At 30.5% G+C, this 24,003-nt stretch overlaps 1 protein-coding gene across 2 annotated transcripts; it reads left to right on the top strand.

Moving 5' to 3' along the window:
* Positions 1-17,786: 17,786 nt before the first annotated feature.
* Positions 17,787-20,796, top strand: LOC107612309 (axial regulator YABBY 5-like). Of its 2 annotated transcripts, none has more exons than XM_088497053.1 (7): positions 17,787-18,023; positions 18,474-18,593; positions 19,318-19,468; positions 19,807-19,855; positions 19,986-20,061; positions 20,311-20,382; positions 20,490-20,796. In XM_088497053.1, the coding sequence occupies exons 1-7, from the start codon at positions 17,940-17,942 to the stop codon at positions 20,541-20,543; spliced, it is 606 nt and encodes a 201-aa protein (XP_088353179.1). In that variant the 5' UTR covers positions 17,787-17,939; the 3' UTR covers positions 20,544-20,796. The 2 variants fall into 2 exon arrangements, with proteins under 2 accessions (XP_088353179.1, XP_088353178.1); XM_088497052.1 differs by having other exon boundaries at positions 19,318-19,474.
* Positions 20,797-24,003: the final 3,207 nt, after the last annotated feature.

Genomic DNA, 24,003 nt, shown 5'->3' with positions numbered 1-24,003 from the left:
TCGTAGGACGAGGTCTCTTTCCTCGAAATCCCTCCTGAGGACTTTAGTGTTGTAACGCAGAGCTATTCTTTGTTTTAATGCCGTTTCTGACAAGTAGGCCATCTCTCTGGTCTCTTCCACCAGGTCCTTTTCCACCGCCTCGTCTACACCTGCGAGTAGTAGCCGTGGGCTCGGTTCACCGATTTCGATGGGTATCACTGCATCGACCCCGTATGTTAGGCGGAAAGGGGTTTCCCCCGTAGAGCTTTGTTCAGTTGTTCGGTAGAACCAGAGGACCGATGCGAGTTCGTCGGCCCATGGGCCTTTTTTGTTGTCTAAGCGCTTCTTGAGGCCGAGCAGGACGACTTTGTTTGCGGCCTCCACTTGCCCGTTTGTCTGGGGATGTTCCACCGAGGAAAACTTCTGTTTTATCCCTAGGCCGGTGAGGAACTCCGTGAACTTCTTGTCAGTGAATTGCGTCCCATTGTCCGACGACTTCGGGGATACCGAAACGGGTTATCACCTGTCTCCACATGAACTTCCTGCAATTGGAGGAAGATATGCTGGCTAATGACTCAGCCTCTATCCATTTGGTGTAGTAGTCGATGGCGACTATGAGATATTTGACTTGTCCCGGGCCAACCGGGAAAGGTCCTAAAAGGTCAACTCCCCATTGAGCGAAAGGTCGTGTAGACGTCAGCAGACTCAGCTCGGAAGCCAACGCTTTGTGGAAGTTAGCATTTTGTTGACACTTTACGCACTTTCTGACAAATTCCCTAGAGTCTTTCATCATTGATGGCCAGTAATATCCAGCTCGGATGAGCTTTCTCGCTAGGGCCTTGCCCCCGATGTGGTGGCCGCAACATCCCTCGTGGATTTCTCTAAGTACATAGTCCGTCTGGTCGGGGTGTAAGCACTTCAACAGGGGTTGGCTGAGCCCCTTTCTGAACAGTTGCCCTTGTATGACTGCGTATCTGGCTGCCTCCCTTCTCAATGTTTTGGCCGCCTTCTCATCGTCGGGTAACTTGCCAAGTTCCAGGAAGTTCGTGATCGGGTCCAGCCAGGAGGGGCTTAACTCCGCCAGATGGAGGGCGACGGTCGGTTCCTTCACCATGCCCTGGATGAGAGATCGGTTACCCGCTCCTGGCTTCGTGCTTGCTAGTTTGGACAGGAGGTCTGCCCGTGTGTTCCTTTCTATTGGAACGTGTTGGACTGTGACCTTTTGGAACTCTCTTGTCAATTCTCTCACCTTTTCCAAATATTTTTGTAGAAGGGGGTCCCTTGCTTGATAGCTTCCGTTTACCTGTGAGGTGACGACCTGTGAGTCGCTGCATACCTTCAGTCTTGTTGCCCTACCTCCCGAGCTAACGTCAGTCCTCCTAAGAGGGCTTCATATTCCGCTTGATTGTTCGACACAGGGAACTCGAACTTGGTCGATTGCTCGTATATGACTCCCGCCGGGCTTTCTAGGATGACCCCGGCTCCCCCGGACGTCTGGTTGGAGACCCCGTCTACGTGGAGCCTCCACCGTGTGCCCGTTTCCTCGGGGGGATCACCGGTCACCTCTACCAAGAAATCTGTCATTGCATGTGCCTTAATTGCATGCCGGGACTCATACTGCAAGTCATATTGGGAGAGCTCGATGGCCCAGGTCATCATCCTGCCGGCCAAATCAGGTTTTTGGAGTACTTGGCGAATTGCTTGGTCCGTCCTCACGACTATACGGTGACCCTGGAAGTATTGCCTCAACCTTCGGGAGGAAGTTAGGAGTGTCAGCGCCAGTTTTTCCAGTTTGCTGTACCTCAGCTCTGCTCCTTGTAGTGCCCTGCTCACGAAGTAAATCGGTTGCTGAGCTTTCCCTTCTTCTCTTACGAGCACTGCTGCAAGTGCTTCCTCTGTTACTGCTAGGTAGAGGTAGAGTGGCTCTCCGTCCTTGGGCTTTCCGAGCACCGGAGGCGTTGCTAGGATCTCCTTGAAGTGGTTGAATGCTTTCTCACACGCTGGGGTCCATTCGAATGCTATCCCCTTTTTCATCAGATTAAAGAAGGGTAGGGCTTTTGCTGCCGATGCGCCTAGGAAGCGGGATAACGCCGTCAGCCTTCCTGCCAACCGTTGGACGTCTTTGATACAACCCGGGCTCTTCATCTGGAGGATCGCTTGGCATTTTTCAGGATTGGCCTCTACTCCTCTTTGGGTGATCATGAATCCTAGGAACTTCCCGGCCTCCATGGCGAAGGCGCATTTGAGCGGGTTGAGCCTCATGCCGTGTTGTCGGAGGGAGGCGAACACGCTCCCCAAGTCGCTCAGGAGATCGTCGGGCTGTGCGGTTTTTGCAAGGATGTCGTCCACGTAGACCTCTATTGTCTTGCCTATGATCTCATTGAATATCTTGTTCATCAGTCTCTGGTATGTGGCCCCGGCGTTTTTCAGACCAAATGGCATCACCTTGTAACAATAGATCCCTCCTAGCGTTATGAACGCCGTTTTGTCCTCGTCGGGTCGGTGCATCGGTATTTGATTGTACCCAGAGTAGGCGTCCATGAAGCTCAGATACTGGTACCCCGCCGCTGCGTCGACGAGTGCATCAATGTTGGGCAGGGGATAGCAGTCTTTAGGACATGCCTTGTTGAGGTCGGAGTAGTCTACACACATTCTCCACCTCCCACTGCGTTTTTTCACCAAAACCACGTTCGACAGCCAAGTCGAGTAGTCCAGTTCTCGGATGAACCCTGCTTCAAGTAGGCTGGCCGTCTGCCTGGCCACCTCCTCTGCCCTTTCCTGTGACATCTTCCTCCTCCTCTGGGCCACTGGCTTGGCCTCCGGCTTGACGGCCAGATGGTGTGACATGAGCTGGGGATCTATTCCTGGCATGTCGGCTGGTGTCCAGGCGAAGAGGTCGGCATTAGCTCTGATCATCTCCATCAAAGGTTCTTTTAATCCGTGGGGGAGGTTTCTGTTGATGAATGTGAACTTCTCGTCCCCGTCACCGACCCTAATTTTTTCCAAGTCCCCTTCTGGCTCAGGTCTGGGCCTGTCATCTATCCTGGCGTCCAGGTCGGCAAGAAAAACCCCCGTTGCTTCTTTGGACTTTTTCCTGAGAGAGAGGCTGGCGTGGTCGCAAGCGACTGCCATTTCTAAGTCTCCTCTGATGGATCCCACGGATCCGTCATCAGTAACAAACTTCATTACGAGTAGCTTCGTACTGATCGCCGCCCCAAGGTCGTTGATGGTTTTTTTCCCCAGGATGATATTGTAAGCTGTGGAGTCTCGTAAGACAACAAAATCGGCCATTATCGTCCTTCGCCTCTGTCCTTGTCCCAGGGAGGTCGGGAGTGAGATGATTCCATCTGGCTTGATGAAGTGGTCTCCCAGCCCTACCACGCCGTGCTGATGGGTCGCCAGATCGGCATCACGCAGTCCCAAGGCATCAAAAACGTTGCGAAACATGATGTTCGAGTCTGCCCCCGTGTCTACTAGGATCCGTTTGACGAGTCCGGTTCCGACTCTGGCCGTGATAACCATGGGGGGACTTTCCGATACCTCGTTGAACCATTGGTCCTCGGGGCCGAAGGAGATTGATGGGAGTCCCCGGGAACTTCTAGCAGATGAGGAGGAGACCGCCAGGATCTTGGCGTGTTTTTTCTACGCCGATTTCGAACTCGGGGCGGAGTTCCTCGCTGTTACTACGTTCACCACCGTGAGACCGTGGTCGTCCCCCTCGGGTTCTTGACATCGTCTTGTCGCCCGGGACCTGTCCTCGCTATCTTGATCCCGATTCCGTCTCCTCGGTTCCCTTATGAGGTGGGAGAAGTCGGCGAGCTTTCCATCCCTGATTGCTTGCTCCAGGGCATCCTTTAGATCGAAGCAGTCTTGGGTCTTGTGCCCGTATCCCTTGTGATATTCGCAGTAAAGGCTCTTGTTTCCCCCCGTCCTGTCCTTCAGAGGTCGGGGTCTCGATAGTATCCCTTTCTCGGCTATCTGTTGGTAAACTTCCGTGATCGGAGCCGTGAGGGGGGTATAGTTGGTGAATTTCCCTACTCGGGGAAATGGCTTTGGCGCCTTGCTCGGACCGCCGTCCCTGGCGTGTTCCTTCTATTTTTCTCCACCCTCGTAGTGTCGGGCTTGGTTGTAGGGGGTTGCCGTTTATTGGCAGCCACGACCCTGCTGACTTCTTCCTCATTAATGTACTCCTTAGCCACGCACTGGATCTCCTGCATGGTCCATACCGGCCTCGTGGTAAGGTGCTTTCTGAAGTCTTCATTCAGGAGCCCATTCGTTAAGCACAGACTCGCCACCGAGTCCGTCAGCCCGTTAATTTCCAAGCATTTGTCGTTGAAACGATCTAGGTATTTTCTGGTCGGCTCCCCGGCTCTCTGGGTTACTCCCAGCAAATTGATCGGATGCTTGGCTTTGGCGATCCTGGTCGTGAACTGAGCCAGGAAGGCGTGGCTGATGTCGGAGAATTGGGTCACCGAGCCCTGCGGGAGGTTATTGAACCACCGTATTGCAAGTCCCGCTAGGGTGACCGGGAAAGCACGGCACCTTACCTCGTCTCCCACTCCTTCTAGGTTCATTCTGGCCTCAAAAGCCGTGAGGTGTTCCAGCGGGTCTTGCGTTCCATCGTACCTCATGTCCGTTGGTTTGTCAAAGTGTTTTGGCAGCCGGACTTCGAGTATGGAACGGTGGAATGGGGTCGCTCCCATTATTACGGGTCCCCGTGTTCCCGTCGTTCTTCCCTCGTCGCTTTCCCGACGAGTGTCCTCGTCTCCGCGGTTCCCGGTACGCCGCCCCTCACGTCTGGCGTAAATGATGGGGTCACAACGTCTTCTCGCGCGCCCTCTCCCCCCGGTGCTTTCGGATTCAGCTTGGGGGCTAGGCGTGCGTCTGGAGCGACTCCTGGAGCGAGAGCGGGAGTGACTCTGCTCTGGGGTGCGTTGGTCGCGTTCCCTATCTGCTAGCCGGCGCTCCAAGTCTTACATCCTGTGGCGTATCTCTTGCATTATTCTGGCGTGGTTGTCTCCAGTCCCCCCAAAGGGGCGTCTCTCATGTGATTGGGTTGCGTCCCTCGGGGGTGACCTTGGATGTTGTCGGGTTCCCGTCCCGGCGGCGTCGCCTCCGGGTACGGCCTCGCGGCCTGTCTCCGTTTCGACTAACACGAAGTCCATGGACGAGTCCCCACAGACGGCGCCAATGTTCAGTAAGTCGGTTACCGATCGGTTCGGGTGAGGATCTTGGGAGATGATAGGGGCTCGTCAGGTCGTGGACTGCCAGTCAGAGGTGTACGAGGTCCCGAGTACTTCGTGTGGAAAAAGGGGGGGGTGCCACCTGCAAAGACACTCCGACGCCCTTGACAGTAAATGTGCAGACGGAAAGGGTGATGTGATATGTGACGTACCTCGGGGGAAGAGCCAATCTTCCCCTTATATATTGTCAGAGGTGGGCCCTGTGAAGGCAGGCCCACTATTCCCGAGACGTTTCCTTCACAGCCATGGGTGAGCTGTCACGGACGCGTGTCCGAGTCGACGATGGAGCGCCCTACCCCCGACCGTCTGGGTCGGATGAAGCTCGGGTCGGCCCAAACCAGCAGAGGGTTTGGGCCAGGCCGTAACAATTTTATATTTTACATACATAATTTTTTTTTTATTTTACATAAGATTTGGATTTTTTTTTTTCCCTAGCTTGGAAGGGAGAGCAAATGCGACCCACGGCGAAGGGCGAAGGCTAATGCGAAAACAAAATAAGTAGCTAGGCAGAGATCAGAAACCCTACTGCTATGCATTAAATGACTCTCTGAAACCCTCAATTCTCTCTTTACCTTAGCTTTCACCACCTACAACTCATTCACCCCTATATTTTTTATTTTTTGACTTTTGATTTTCGTGTCTAAAATTCTAAACCATTACAGTTTCATTTTAATAATTAGAAAATTAAGCAAACTATTATATAATTAAAGATATTGTTACTACTTATAATATTTGTAAATTACGAAAAAAATTAATTAATTATTAATCATGATCGATTGAACTTTTTAGAAAAAAAAATTGGTAATTTAGCAATTCATTTAACAACCATCACCAAAATCATTTTAGTTAGTTGCTAAATTGATTACTCGGTAAATTAAAAAAATTAGTGGTTAATTTAGCGATTAAAAAAAACCCAAGTTTTCGAGACTTTTAAAAATGTTTAGCCACTAAATAAATTGTTAATCTTTTATTTAACGATCAATTTAACAACGACTAACTCAATATTAGATTGAAAAATTATTAGTAAATCGATAGTTTTTTCAATAATTTTTTGTAGTAGCATTTCTTTTTTTTATTTTTAATATTTGTATTTCTGAAATTTTGTGATAAATGAAAATAAAAAGTAATTATTTCTATTATTTTTTTCTAAAAAAATATTAAAAATGAAAAAATACAAATTAAATACACTTTAGTATTCACCATGTTTTCAGTGTAGATGAACACATACATACAATAAATATTTGCATACATGAGTATATGTTTCACAAGTTTGTTAGTTGAAGTAGCTTTAAAGGGCCTACACATTTTCCAACATCCCTTAAGAGGTCCTCTCCGATCACTTTCTTATGAACTAGCAATACAGCTGCATTATAACATTGGAAGAGTTTCAAGTGTATCGGGAACATCGGTGTTTTAATTGTTTTAACTGTTGATTTGAATTATAAAAAATATATATAATATATATTAATTAAAATCAACGATTAAAACAGCTGAAATATCGGTGTTTCCGATACACTTAAAATTTTTCTTATAACATTAATTATATTTTTTATATTAGAAAAATAGAAAAAATAAAGTATTATTTTAGTTCTCAGTATTTAAACTAAATTCTAATTTAATTCATAATATTTTAAATTAATATTTTATTTTTATCTAAAAATTTTTTAAATAAATTTAATGTTGTAGAATAATTATAAATACATTAGTGTTCTAAAAAAAATTATTTACGTACTGAACTCTTAAATATAATAATTATTCATATTAAAATTTTTTTAGGACTAAAATAAAATATTTAAAATATTAAAAAATAAATTAAAATATAATTAAAATATTAGAGAACAAAATAATACTTTACAAAAAAATAAAATTTTATGCATGTTTTCTCAATTTGGCCACCCACCCTTTAATTTTACTGATCAATCATGCAACAACAAAAAATCCCCCACATACATTGCCCTCTGAATCATTCAATTCTTCCGTACTACTTACCCCCTTTTTAATTTTTTCTTCTTGTGTTTGGGGGTCCATTATTTTCATTGTTACCGTACCTTGTTAATTAATATCATTTACTTTACCTTTCTCTACCATTCTATCTGTTTCATATCATATATTTATATATGAATAAATAAAAATAGAGAAAGTCTAGAAAACCAGTAAATTTTGTGGTTTTTAATCATCAATTAGTTATCAATGATGTTTTTAATGGTGTGAAATTGCATCTAATAGTATAGAATTATTCAATTTCCTTTTAATAATTAAGTGTTGACCAAAATTTAACGAAAGTGCTAGTCCCTAACACTCCTCAAATAAATATATAGAATAGAGCTAGTAGCTAATATATAAGAGTCTCCATCACGCATGCTACCTGGCTTGGCTGCTACTTATCAGTGATCTCTTCTGCGTTATAGTATAGAGACAGTGCTATGTATATGTATTATTCATGCATCCACATATTTATCTATAAAATTGTGTTCCCGTGAGGTTATTTTGGTTAAATTCAAATAAGCTCCAATTACATAATGTGATGTGGTTTTACATCTTTAATCTCTAATCATTATATTGTTTTACAATAAATTGCATTTTGACATTAAACATATTAACGTAATACATCTTAATACTAATATATTTATTTCTCTCTTTTGTTTCTTATTTCTAAAAAGTATAAATTTTAAATAATTATATTTATTAATTTTTAATAATTAATTGTGATAAGATTTATCAACAATCATAATATACTTTATATCATACATTTTTAATAATTATAATAATTCTTTTTTTATATCTCAATGAGTATTATATATAGAATATTTTATTTATTGATAAGAATAGAAGTCTTAGTGTCAAAATTTTTTATTTTGTTTTTGAATTTTTGTTTCTTCTTTAACTATTTTAATAATAATACATTTTTTGTTTAATTGATCATTTTTAAGGTGTAAAATAAAATTTTGTCATTTTTTGTTATAAATATAACCTTACTTTTATTCTTCTAATTATATAATGAGTGTTTTTATTCAATTTTTTTCTTTTGTCATTATAGTAAAATTATCTTTTATTGCAATCATTTACAATGCATCACATTCATCATGTTCCATCCCAAGTTGTTTTTGTCGATTTGGATATTAATTATATGGATGTAAGAATTCAACACAATAAAGACAGTGAACTCCATTTTACTAAAGGATGGTTGGATCTCCTTAATTATATACTATGACCAACTTAATAAAATGTGGATGAAGTTATCTTTGGTAGGGAGCTAAATTTATCACTGAGATAAATGTAGTTATTCTTGCCTTCCTGCCTTACATGAATGATGAGGCTTATTTAACAAGAGAATAATCTAAATTCGTAAGAATTCTACGTATTCAATCTGATCAAACTATTTTCATTAGTTGTCGTTACGAAAATAATTTTAATGTATATGCATCTAAAATCTAGAATTGAACATCTTAAATATTAATTAAATAATTTAATTCTAATATTAGAATTTGATTAATTGAATTTCAAAGAAATTTAGAAGTCGATCTGACTTTATTAGTAAAATCTATTGAATTTAAATATGTAATATTTAATTTTTTTTAATTTTGTTTATTAGTTATAAAATTATTTTATGAGTAATATATCTAAATAATTGAGTAAAAAAATATTGCTAATGTAATAGTATGTCATATAATTTTAATATACTTTCGATCTATCAATAATTAAAAATTAAATTATTTAAAATAATAATATTTCTTTATCAATAATACTAAACGTGTATAAGAAAAAAATGCTTTAAATAAATGTCTTATATAATACTTTATGTATATTTATATATTATATAATATTTAATAAATGTGAATATTAAAATATTATTATGAAAAAGATAATATTTATATATTCATTAAAATTAAAATATGTATATTAATATTTTAAATTTAATATATATGATTATATTATTAGAAGAAAGATAATATTTAATTTAATACTCATTATACTAAATACAAATTATACTACGATTATAAATTGTATTATTTTACAACAGATTGCATTCTAACTTAAAGTATGCTGATGTAATATATTCTGGTATCAATATGTTTGTCTCTCTCTCTTCTATTTTTTATTTATGAAAAGTATTAATTTTAAATAATTATATTTGTTAATATTTAATAATTAATTATGATAAAATTTGTCAATGATTATAATATTTTATATCATATATTTTTAATAATTACAATGATTATTTCTTATATCTCCATAAGTATATAAAGAATATTTCTAAAGTTAAAGTTTTTTGTTTTGTTTTTGAATTTTCTTTTGTTCCTTAATAATTTCATATAATAATAATATATTATTCATTTTTTAATCAAAATTAACCTTTTTAAGGTATAAATTAGAATCTTGTTTTTTTAACTAAATTTAACCTTATTTTTATTCTTTTAATTATATAATATGTGTTTTTACTCGTTTTTTTCATTTGTTCTTGCAGTAGAATTATTTTTTACCATAATTATTTATAATGTATTACATTTCTCATGTGTTTATGAGTTTATTTCGAATTGTTTTCGTTGATTTGGATGCTAATTATATAGATATAATAAGAGTTCAACATAACAAAAATAGTGAATTTCATTTTATCGAAGAATGGTTGAATTTTCTTATATACTATGACCAACTTAATAATAGTTTCATAACATGGTATTATAATTCTATGTCCGAAAGGTCAAGAGTTCGATTCTTGGTGAACTCCAAAGTTAAAAAAAATCGCATAAGGTAAATAAAAGAGAAAAGAAGGCCTATGCAAAATCAAACAAACTCAAAAAGAGGCTCTTGTTTGAGAAGGAGTGTTAAAGATATAACTATTAATGTTGTCTTCTCCCATCAACTTAACCTTTTGGGATGAGTGGTTTCATAACAAATAGAATGTGAGTGAAAATATTTTTTATAAGAATAAACACATTAGTCTATCAAACATAACTAAATATTTATTATAATTACATGGTAAATACATTAGTCTATCAAACATAATTTTTAAAGTGGGAACTTTGAGAATAAAATAATGATTTAATTTTTTTATTGTTAAAAATTTTGTAATTAATTTGTTTTAGGTAGTTATTATTTTGAAATTTTTTTCTGATGTATTAAATATAATTTTATTTTGATATTTATTTTTTTCTAATCTTAAAAACACTATCTTATGCATATTAATATATGATTATAAAAAAAGATAATATTTATATACTAAAGTCAAAATCTGTATATTCATATTTTTAATTCATTAATAGTGGTAATCTATATGGTTATATTATTAGAAAAAAATAGAATATTCTAATTTATTGTTAATTATACTAAATATAAATTATACAAATTATATTATAATTATATAAAAATATTTATTCTTAAATTAGATAATTAAATTATTATATCATTAATTAATAATTTATTTTTAAATTTTAAAATATTATAATTAAATACATAAATTCTAATTAAGAAGTAAATATATTAGTCTATTAAACGTAAATTTTAAATTAAAATTTGAGAATAAAATAATATTTTAAATTTTTTTATGGTTGAAAATTTCATAATTAGTTTGTTTAAGGTAATTATTTAGAAATTTTATTTTAATATTTTTTATTATATCAATAATTAATATTTTTTCTTTAATATTAAAAGCATTATACTAATGAAAAAAACGTGTATATTAATATAAGACTATAAGAAGGAAAATATTTATACATTATTAAAGTTAGATTACGTATAATAATAATCTAAATCAATTAATGATAAAAATGTATATGATTATATTATTAGGAAAAATATAATAGTCTAATTTATTATTAATTACAATAAATGTAAATTATATAAATTATACTACAAATACATAATTATTTGTTATTAAATTAGAGAATTAAATTATTATATTATTAATACTTTTTTTAAACTTAAAAATATTATAATTAATTTTTTATTATAAAACATTCTTTTTAATTATAATTTCTTTTTATAAAATTTAGTATTTAAAATTATGATTTAAAAATTAGAGATCAAGCTTTAAAATTGAAGATAAAACACAATTTTTAAAAATTGCCTGTTAATGACCGAAAAAACTTAATCACTTAACTATATTATTTGCCTGCTTTAACTTATTAGCTTAGTTATATGTTGAAATTATATTACTCCTCCTAAAAATTTAAACAATTTAAACTAATAAAAGAATACAGATATCTCAAATATGTCTTTTCACGCAAAAAATTTTTTTAGAATTTACGTAAATATTTTAATTTGCACAAAATCTTTTCTTTTATTTGTCGTATATTATTATTTTTTTTAGGATAACGAAGATCAAATTTTAAATTTTTTCGTAATAAAAGTTTTAATATTATCTTTTCTAAAAAATTTAACCTAACAATAAAAGACACGTAAATAATTATATCTCTAACAATTAATGTGGGCTCCTTGCACTATGATATAAATGATATGATGATGATGATTACAGGATATGGACTTCATCATAAATTACAGTACCTGCAAAAAACAAAGAAGTTCAACGAAATACGAATTAATTTTTAATATGAAAACTCTTAGGTAACAAACAATGCAATAAGCCAAAAAGTACAGCAAAGTATCCATGTGTATGTTAAAAGAGATAAAGAAGAAAAGTTGTCCTTGTGCTATATATAGCTCTTTTAATTTATTTCAGTTCATCACACTGACAATAATTAATTAGTCAAGGGAATGTGATCATCGACCAACTTTTGGTGATTCAAGATTATGTAGTTTACGCATTTCATTCTGATTTAGGAGGCCCATCCATATATTCATTAGTTCTTTCAAATCACCCAAATATTATTGAAGTTGGATTTTCATTCCCTTAATTATTGCTTTAATTTTGACCTATATATGAACAGCCAAATTAGGAAAGAAAATATCATCATGAATTATGGTAGCCATGAGTGCATGAAGGGGAAGATAAAGTCATAGATATACCAGAACATTAAGGAAGTGAGCACAGCCATTAAGAAAAATAATTAGTTAGTACTAAGAAATTTTATAGAAATTATATGTATTGTATCTCTAGCCCAGGATACTAAGGATTAATCGAAACTCCAATTAAAAATTTGTCATTGATAAATGAGTTGTTACATATAAAATGCAGAATTCGTAGAAATTATATTTATTTAAATCGCTCTTTGATATAATATATATAAGATAATTCTTTTATTTTTATTATTTTATCCGTCACTACTTAGCTTTAATAACGAAAATGAAAAATATAAGTGATGATGTTTATAACAATCTCAAACTTCTAACTTCTGAGCATAGTTTGGATTTGGTCATGAATTCATAATTAAGTTCGCATTCCTATACATTGCATGCATTACCGTAATATATTAAAAAACAAAAAAAATTAAAGAAAGTAAGCGGGGCACATATATATACTTGGACTAATCACAAACAAATAAAAGAGTTTGTTTGTTACAATTTAATGATTTGAAAGACTTTAAGAAAAGAAAAATCTAATTATAAGTACTAGTTTTTTAATCAAATATTTTTTGTCTAGATTTTATATTTTCAATAAATCATCTAAAGATTTTATTTTTGAGAAATGTATAGTTTATAATATATTCACTTGTTCAGTAGCTTAAATAGTCTAATAATATTGGATTGGATATATGCTGATATGATATTATAATTGAAATTAAGTGGACTTATCTCAACTAAAAATTAATTTATAATATAAAAGATGTTTTATATTTATAAATTATTTAAAAATTTTATATTCAAGAGAGGTAAGATTTATAATATAATAATTGAGTAATTTTTTAAAATACATATTTAAAAAAATAAGGAATTGAAAATTAAATAGCATAATATATATTAATTTTTTATTAAAAATATTATGAAATAAACTAATTATTAATATGATATAACATGATGATCCAAGTGAGTTGGATATTAGAATGCGGAGCAAAGAAAATGAGAGAGGGAGGTTGTGAAGAAGGTGCATAGAGTAGCATCTATCAATAATTTATAATATGAAAAGGAGGGTGACGAAGCAAATTAAAGTGAGTTATGTAGAATTTATTACACCAGAGACATGGAAAGGGACTGAAGCTAAGTGGGCAATGAAACAGTATTATTATTGCAGTATTAAAAAATTTTGAAGGCCTAAAACGACAAACAACATATCCTAATTAATATTATGGAAAATCACTCTCTTTTCATCGTGAACATCTTATTTGTCATATGTCTTATAAACTCTTTTGCAATAATAGAATAATTATTTCTGCAATGTAACTGTTTTACTTTATGAAGAATAATGTTAGAGAGTTAATATTTTTGGTTTGTAATAAAAGAATGAAAATTGATTAGTATTAATTTAAATTTAAATGTAAGATAAAATCAAGAGAAAAGTACTTATCACTTAGCATTTCTTCTAAAAAGATTAGTAAAACATTTTTGATACACCAAATTTAAACCCATTTTTTGTTCAATATGCGAAAATGAGTTTAATTTTGACGTACTAAATTATTATTATTTATATAGTTAATATAAAATATAGTTATTTTTTTATAATATCACATTTTATATTTAAATGTATGTATAAAATTATTTTATTATTTTATATTGATAGTATATTAAAATTAAATTTTATAAAAACAGCCAAAAATAATATTTTTATAAAATGAGATGAATAAATTAACAATTTATTAAGAAATTAATTTTTTTCTAATTAATAATCAACCAACTAAATAATAGACAAATAAAATTAAGAGGACGAAAAAGAGAAATTCGTAAAACAAATTAACTTATTCAAAATTGTCATATCAAAGGGGTTTAAAACTTAAATCTAGATCATTATTTTAGCAACCTTCATCAAATATATAACATTATTCAACAACAAAAGACGACTAAAGACGCTTCTAGCTAGCTAGGTCCCGGGTCTATAACAAGAGTTCAAAACTTTTGTTAAAAAAAATATGAAAAAAAAAAAGCAGCAACAGAAGCAAAAAGCAAGATGTATAAATGAAGCATTTTTTATGGTGGTCCTTAGGGTTTTGAGTGTCATATTTATATATATTTGATGTAACTGTTCCAAAGTTTTATGATTGATTTGCTTAGCCCTTGGAAACAAATAAAGCTGCTAGAAAAAAAGTCGTTAAAGGAAACGAAAGACATCCCTCACTTTTTACCACCCAAATTGACAGCAACATTATAGTACAATTATCTAATATGGGATATGAAATTCAAACACCACATACGGTATGCACACACAAACTCTATTATTACGGATAATTTAAGGTTTTAGTAGAACAAAAATGCCTTTTTATTTTTTCTACTTTAATTTCTTTTCATAATTTTAGAAACATGAAGTAACAAAATTATATTATTTTCTTAATAAGTAAGAGAAAATTGTCATTCTTTTATTTTGCTTTATTTACTAATCTATCACATATAGTGTTGTACCTTGTACGTGTAATAAAAATCTATCCTATATAACTACTTCAGAATGGATAATTTGGACATTTTGTGTGATATGATCAAATTAATTGTTAAGAAGCTGAATTTGAAATTCTTGAATTCAAGTCTATCTATTTAGCTTTTTTTTTTTTAAGAAATAAAAGAAAAAAAATAGAAGGTATATAATTAGAGTATAGAAGAAGTGAGACTGTAGTAATAAAATTTCGCCCCCCTCGTCCGCTGTGGACTTTGCAGGTGTGTCTTCTGATCGAGTAGTGCAAGTGGTCACTCTCATATTCCAATCCTCAATCATAATAAATTCCTACTTCATAATATTATTATATATTTAAAAAAACCCCTTTAAATTTATTCATATTTTTACATATTTAATTAAATATTTTAACGTAACACTACACGTATTTAAATCTTCATGTAAAAATATTTTCAAGTGAATAATCATCATCTCAATCTTCACTTTTATTTTAAATATAAGTTTATGTATTATTATTCACGCAAAACTTTTCCTTTTTTTAATAATTTTTTACCGGGCTAATTTTAAAGTGTTTAGAATGGGTCTGATTTTATTTGTCATAAAAAGATTTTTGTTTTAAATTTAAAGGTGGTGTTGTCATTAGACAGACTATGATATATAGAACAATATTTTAGATAATAAAAAATGGACATAAACATAAGTTAAATGTACGAAAAATAAAATGTTAAAAGGGATGAATTGTCAAACTCATATGAACAAAATAATAAACGAAGATATAAGAGAAAAAATTGAAATAGAATTATTGCTAAAAAAATGATAGAATCTTATTTTAGGTGATTTAGATATGTAAAAAGAAGATTGATAGAAAATCTAATAAAAAAAGTAGAATAGATGAAAGATAGATATGTGACGAAAGATAAAAGATAGAAGAAGATAAAAAAATAGCTATACATATACAAGATAGTCATAAAAAAAATCTATTATAAACATGACAAATAATATGGTTTAATAACGTATTAGTTTTATTCGTGTCTTCCATAATTGGATAAAATTTTAAAAAATAATAAAAAATTAAACTTAGTGTATAATAGACATAGATATGTTAAAAAATATTGTTTATATTTTTATTTTTAAATTATTAAACCATATTAGTCTTTTTATTCCAGAAAACAGAAGTTGATTTTTAGAAATATTTCTTAAAATCTCTCTACAGAAATCAGTTAATAATCAATCAACAAAAATTTTTCACATTTCAAAGAAAGTACACATTCTAAAACTAAAAATGACACATCTAAACTCATGTTGACTAAGTTTTATTAGTTTCTTATAGTAGTTAATTATCCTTAATTATAAATACTAAAAAGCATATTACATAAGCACCCCGTTGAATCCAATTCCTAGAATATATATTCTATTAAATATCTTAATTGTTAAGCTGTAATAGTTATAGTTTAGCTTGCAGATGATGTCTTTGTAACTTTAGATTTGGATACACCCTCCAGCTTAATTCAAGGGAAGTTTGAAGAAATAATACTAAGCAAACCCTAAATACACAACTAAGTTTCTCTTTCTATATATTAATTCCTTTTCTTTCTTTTATTTTTCTCTTTGTAACTCTCCCCTAATCTCGAATTTGGATAATTTTACTACTTAATGATGCTAGTTCACCCCCCTTAATGAATACTTATTGGCATAATCAAACCTCTTATCACTCTTGCTGAATTATATATTCCTATTTTTATTTTTTGATAACATTTTTTACAGTATATGATCAAACACATTAAACTAATTACAATTGAATCATATCTAGCTAGTAGTTTTGATTCTTTTTCGAAAAGACTAACTGTACCCTAAAAAAAAAAATAAAATCATAACCACAAAGTTAAAAGCCCAAACAAATCTTTAACCCTTACCTTTATGCAAGTTACACCGCATATATATAGTGACTGAAAAAATAATATTTATATATTAAATATTTTTTATATTTATATAAAAATATAGTTATTATTAATTAATTATGTATTTAAATTATTTTTTAATTAATAATATAAAGATATTTATTTAATTATTTAAAAAGTATTCATATTAAAATAGTATTTATTATAAAAGATGTAGCCTTAACAAAATTAGAGTGAGGATGAATACAATTTATCATTTCATCACAATAGAAGAGTTACTGTTACCAAAGATAGGACCGGAAATTAAACTATTCTAACATATAAATCTTCGACTAGAAATTGAGAATTAATTTTTTAATCAATCACTAATTAATAAAAATATATAAAATTGATTGAATATCAATTAATTTTTTCCTTTTTCTAATAAAAAAAAAAGAAGAAAAGAAAATTATGGCGTGGAGTAGCGTGTATATATATTATCTTTGATTCTGTGTATATATATTTTTTATTTTTTATATTAGAAATAATTAATAAAATATAAGTACAAAAAAAGGTTTTATCTTTTATATTATAAAAAGAAAATATACAAGATAAGTATTTACAAAAAATATTACAAATAATTTTTTTGATATAAATAATTTGGAAGCCCAAAAAAAAAATAGTACATATGTAAATGGAAGAATTATATATTGAGGTATATTTTAAATAAAAATATTATTTACACATTAAATTAATGATCAAAATTAATTACTATATATTTGTATATAAATATATAAATAATTTAATTAATTTTTAATATGTATTTTATATTTTAATATATATATATTTTAGTTAATAATTAATTTTAATATGTATTTAATATTGTTATATATATTTAAAATAATAAAAATATTATTTATATATTAAAATTAACTATTAATATATTTGTATATAAATATATATATAATTTAATTTATTTTTAATTTATATTTATATTTTAATATATATTTTATATTAGTAGTTAATTTTGGGCAAATAATTTTAAAGCGTAGAAATGTAAACTTAAAAGCAGTTTTGTTTTGGTTTAGCGGTCGGCCCCAGCATTCCCTCTCTGCCTTGTGCCCTCTTCCTCTCCATCCAAATTCTTCTCAGAACATCACTTAGTTCTTCTTTCTTTCTTTCTTTCTTTCTAGTATTAATTAATAATATTATTATTCATGTATATATATATCCCCGGTATCTAAGCAAAGAAGGAGAATAAAAAGCCCCTTGCCCTCTTCAACTTTAATTTCCTGTGTGTGAGAGAAAGAGCTTAGCTTGCTTCATCTTCTTCTTATTCTCTTCTTGTTCTTTCCATAGAGAAGCGTAGATCAGAGACACATCATCATCAACATCATCATCATCATCATCATGATGATGTCGAGCTGCAGCATGGATGCTGGACCTGAGCAACTGTGCTACATACCCTGCAACTTTTGCAACATTGTTCTTGCGGTATGTATATATTACTTTTATTTCATCCTCACTCTTTTACTTCATCTTATAGATCTAATTATTTATTTGATCCTCCGATTAATTTGCTTACCTTCTTCATTCATATACATACATACATATTTTCATTCATTATTTCCCTATTTAATTAATTTATTTTTTTCTTGTTCATTTATATACACATACAAGGACTAAAAGGAAATTAAGATCCTTAGCTTTGTAAACCACAAGCTATATATATATATATATATTTCTTTTTTTTTTTTGTGAACCAGTAGTTATTATTATTATTATTGTTTCTGCGCGGGGGGGTTGTTTATGATAGATAGAGTGAGGTCTCCATTTATTGTTATGGACTTTTCCTTTTTTGCAGTCAAAGAAAAGTCATAACCCTCATGAAGAAAATTAAAACCTCCGAATCTTCTTAATCATCATCTTCTTCATTGAATTCAGGTGAGCGTTCCATGCAGCAGCTTGTTCGACATGGTAACGGTTCGATGCGGTCACTGCACCAACCTCTGGTCCGTAAACATGGCTGCGGCCTTTCAATCACTGTCATGGCAAGATCTTCAGGTCTCTATCTATCTCTCTTCATTCAATGAAACCTGCTTTTAATTCAATTTCTCTTGATTTGATTTCAATTCAGGATCCTAATTCCTAGCTACCTAACTTTCTAGGGTTTCTGCGATGTTGTTATTTATTCCTTTTGAGAAAATCGAAGCCCTCTCTCTTTCTCTTTCTCTCAGGTAGATAAGTTTGTCTTTGTGTGTAACAAAATCGAATTGAATTGGTCCTAGCTAGCTTCACTAGTGGTGGAAGCTATTACTATACCTGCAGCCGCCATAACCAAGGAACCTATATACTATGCACACTTTTTCTCTTTTTCTTTTTCACACTTTTTACTATCTACACTCCTCTCCTAAACCCTAACCCTCCATATACTATCACGTATATACAAAAAAGGATCCAAATTTATTATAATAATCTCGTTTCATTTGATTCCAAATTTCGAATCCCTAGCTAGGTTTTTCAATTTTTAATAATATGGTGTAGATCCCTAAATGAGGGGTTTTTGTTTGATGAGTTGTATTTTTTGTCCAACAATGCTCAGTGATTTTAAAGCTGCTTTGTTTTTTTTTTTTTTTTTTCTTTCTGACTATAATCTGTTTTCATTTCTTCACCAATCTCAGCCACAGATACCTATCTACCTATTCTCTACCACACCCTATTTGCAAATTAAAATTGAAGAGGGGGTGATTGCAATAAATAAAAAAATAAAAATAATTTTGTGATGCAGGGCCCTGGGCAGTGCAATCAGGAGTATAGGATTGACACAAATATTAATATGAATAATGGTGGCTCCTCTTCCAAATGCAACAATAGTAGTAGGCTTGCATCAATGCGTGCACCTACCAATCATGTTACTCAGGAAAGGGCTGTCAACCGCCGTGAGTGTATTTACTATTTACCCATTTACTATTTTTGTAAATTTTCGTATTATTATGTATATAATGTCATCTCAGAAAAAATAATTATTTTTTTATATTAATTATATAAATAAATATATAATTATATAAAATATTTTATACTATCAGTATATTAAAATTAAATAATTAATTTGATATTAATTTTTTATGTTATACGGTATATTAAAAATTAATTATCAAATTTTTTATTTATATTAAATATATAATAATTAATTTAATAACGAATTTTTTTGTGTATATGTATTTTTTTTAATAAATTGGGGTCATGATTATGATGAATTGTTATTTTCTTTTTCCAGCACCCGAGAAAAGGCAGCGCGTACCTTCTGCTTATAATCAGTTCATAAAGTAAGTAATGCTTTATTCATTTACAAATAATAATAATAATTTACCGTGATAATATTTCTATTGAATAATAATAATAATATATTTGCAACGTTAACTAAAGCATCTTTGAAATGTCTTTGTTGAAATTCAGGGAAGAGATCCAGAGGATTAAGGCTAATAATCCTGATATCAGTCACAGAGAAGCATTCAGTACTGCAGCAAAGAACGTATGAATAACAAGATTAAATTATTATATAATTATCATCACATATACAATTATTTGTCTAATTATTACATTCATCATACAAAAATGATTACTATTTTAAAAGTTATACGTGTAATTTGATAATTAGATTATTAGATTTTATATAATATAGAACTATATTGGCAATGTATATATAAAAGAATTGCATTAAGATTAATTCTTATATATATGCATAATAATTAACCTGAAAATTATTTCTTTTTACATACAGTGGGCACATTTTCCTCGTATTCATTTTGGGCTAATGTTGGAGAGCAACAATCAAGCTAATAAGATGGATAATGTAAGTACTAAACCAAACTATACATATTATTATTATTATTATTATTATTATTATTATTATTATTATTATTATTATTATTATTATTATTATTATTATTATTATTTCAGGCCTCTGAGAAGCATTTGATGTCAAGGGCTGCACCTGCACTGTTGAATAAATGAATCTACATATATAATATAAGGCTATGATCTTCAATATATATTTATGATGGAGGGTGATGAAGGATTTCAGTTTCATGTGAGTCTGTATGTCAAGTAAGGAAAATATGGTCCTGACTTATTATGATACTTAAGGACAATATTATATTTAATTAACTCGTTGTTGTTTTCTTCTTCTTGTATTAGTAGTGTATGTACTATTTACTCCACTTGTTCAAGATGATTTTACTTAATTTCAAGTATGAATGCTATTTAATTTCCCCTTGTCATCATATATATACTTGACTATATATTACAACTTCAACCTTCTTGCCTTATTTAGCATTAATTAATTATCGCAACAATTAATGAATGCTAAATAAGACAAGTTATGACTGTTTTTGTCTAATTTTCTTTGGTTACCAAACATTTCCGTTCAAATAATTCATTATTTCTTAGAATTTATCTCTATTTCAATAAAAAAAAAAAAAGAGTTTCGATTATAATTATAAGAGTAAACAGATTTCAAACAATATCATTATTATCACGTAAACTTTATAATTATAAAGGAAAATGAGCAATCTTACTGTATATATTATTATCACACTAGCTCATTATTTTTGTCAGAAAATAAATATAACAAACTCTATTTCTCAATTTACTAGAAAATAAAAATTTGCTTGATTATTTGTTAAATCTTTCAATTATAAATGTGCTTCTATGTCAGGAGATGGGAGGATATGAAGAAAAGAGGCTCTTATATTTGTTTGTTAAAACTAAAGCATTATACAATATATACATAAAGATAAAGCAATATTATCAAAAATTATATTCAAAACAATGGTTGCATGATCATAGAAGATTTAGGCAGGTTTATGTTTTTATTTATGTTTTCTTTTTGAATGTTTTTAGGATTTTGTAAAAAAATATAATAATAAAAAAATAAAATTTTGTCTTTTTTTTTATTTATTATTTTCTATTTTCTACAAAATTATATAAAAATATTAAAAGTAAAAACAGAAAATAATGAAATCACAGTCCAAAAGCATCTTAGAGTTTGTTTATTTATTTTCTTATTTTTAAGAGAAAAGCTTTTACAGTTTGATTTTTCATTTAGTTGAAAAATACTGAAATTTGATTTTAATAAAAAACTATCTTTTTTTTTTAATAAAAGAAACTGAAAATATTTTTTGTTATTTATAAATATGCAAAGAAAAGGTTAAATAAAATACCTGGATATGCAAACACACTGTTAATAACTACAATTCGGGAAGGCGTATATATAACTTCAAAATAAAATGGAAGTCCTAAACTTTCATAAGGGTAATCTAATTAATTAATGGAATTTCTTAATGATGGATAAATGAAATGCTTATACGGTTTACTATTAATTTACACAAGCTTGAGATATAATAAATTAAGAATAATATATGTGGAAGCTAAAAGACATGAAACGTTGTTCCATTTTTGGTGAGACAAACATTCTTCGTTTGAATGGATGATAGCTTTAATTTCTAACCAATCGATGTACTATACATACTGTTTTATTGAGTTTGAACATTTTGTCATAAAAGTGTGATTGTTGATCAATTTATTGGAGCAGTTCTCAGTGCATGCGAGGGAGAGGGAATTCTTTATTTTAATTTCTTTGGTATATTCTCTTTATTAATTTATACATATAATTATTATATTTTTCATGAAATCAACTTTTGAAATTAAAGTAAAATATCCAAAGAAAAGATTGGATCCTACTGAGTACAAGTAGATAGACTCCAACTCATAAACTAACGAATGCCTTTTAGAAAAGGAATTCATGGACCACCATTTTGGCATTATGGCATCTTCCATTATATATATTACAACATATGCACAGGAATCTTTGATGAAATAAAGCACTAAAAATGAAGCAGCCACTTTTGCAGATCATTATTATATATATTGTTTGAAAAAATAAATATGCTACATATATATAAAAAATTAGTTATCAAATTAGCTATTTGTATAAAATATATATTAAAATATAAAATATATATTAAAAATAAATTAAACAATATATATTTATATATAAATATATAATAATTAATTTTAAAAAAAATATATATAAATATATATATAATATTTTTATTAAAAAATATTACTATAATAATGGCTTACTATATATACTATTGATTATTGGCCACCATCCTAAATGTGCTGTTGTCCCTTAATCACAGACAACAGATAAAACATATCATCACATAATAAAATTGAATCATAATTAGTATGTGAAAGTTATATTATTGTTCTCACATAAATATATTTTGGGTATGTTTATTTATGACATTAGTTTTTATGGGATATTTTATTTTATTTTTTAAAATATAAAGTCGTCCATTTTACTTTCACATCTTTGATAAACTTTAAAATGACCTAGAATCTCAAGAGAATTGTTTACAACAATTAACAGAAGTTGAGGGGAAAAAGCTTTAGTTCGTTTTCTTTTGTAAAAAGTGCCTAGTTTTTAACTATTTAAAGAATTGTTTAATGTTACCGTAGTGTCTATTGTTTAATCAAATTCACTTTTTTTTAATGGCTATTTAGATATAACATGTTAAAAGCTAGTTGTTATTATTATTATTATTATTATTATTATTATTATTATTATTATTATTATTATTATTATTAAAATGATTAAATTTTCTACAATTTTAAAAATGTAATTAATTAATTTTCAAAACCTTATTTTTTTACTTGATCACATATAATTAAATGATGGTTTTTTAAATAAATAAAATAAATATTAAAATTATACTAATAGACATACTAGAATTTATTTATATTTATACATTTTATTACATATTCTGTCTTGGCATGGATGAATTAGTTATAAAAGTAACTCATTTTTGGCATGAACAGGATAAATAATAAATGATTAATTAGCATTATATCTATTCTGCAGATGACACTGCAATCTTTATGAATGTTTTTCGTTTGTATCAGGAACGAAATATGTTCATAACTAACTCGTTTATGATGAGGATGAGATACATCTTTTATATATGGGATGATAATTTTTAACTATATAAACATACTTAATATAAGCACAATAAAGTCCATTAATACAAATAAGTATGATCTCAAATTATACATTTAATATAAACATAGTCTCAAACTATACATTCAATATAAAGATGTTGTCGATACAGAAATTCCTGAGCTTCGCTGCATGCTCAAATCCGACCTCCTTAAAATACGACGACAACAGAATATCTGGAGGAGTCATGATGTGAGAAATTCACCTAGAATAAAACACCCTCGAGTACAAACATATAAAATAACTAATGATTTTGGTTTCTTTAAAAAATAAAACAAATATGAAAAGAAATACTAAAAACAATAATATAAATCCTAAACTAAACAACAATCAATATTATCTAATCTAAAGTAGTGTAATTAATAAAATCAGTCAAATAACAATAATATTAAAATAATCGACTAATTCGAT

The sequence above is a fragment of the Arachis ipaensis genome, chromosome B8, assembly GCF_059453495.1.
Source record: "Arachis ipaensis isolate K30076 ecotype BB chromosome B8, ASM5945349v1, whole genome shotgun sequence".
Classification (NCBI taxonomy): Eukaryota; Viridiplantae; Streptophyta; class Magnoliopsida; order Fabales; family Fabaceae; genus Arachis; species Arachis ipaensis.
This window is presented reverse-complemented; position numbering and strand designations above follow the sequence as displayed.

Coding starts and splice junctions, on each gene's coding strand:
- LOC107612309 (XM_088497052.1), top strand. CDS start 17,940: ATGATGATGTCGAGCTGCAGCATGGATGCTGGACCTGAGCAACTGTGC. Junction 19,856..19,985: donor GCTTATAATCAGTTCATAAA/GTAAGTAATGCT, acceptor GTTGAAATTCAG/GGAAGAGATCCAGAGGATTA. Junction 20,383..20,489: donor AAGCTAATAAGATGGATAAT/GTAAGTACTAAA, acceptor TTATTATTTCAG/GCCTCTGAGAAGCATTTGAT.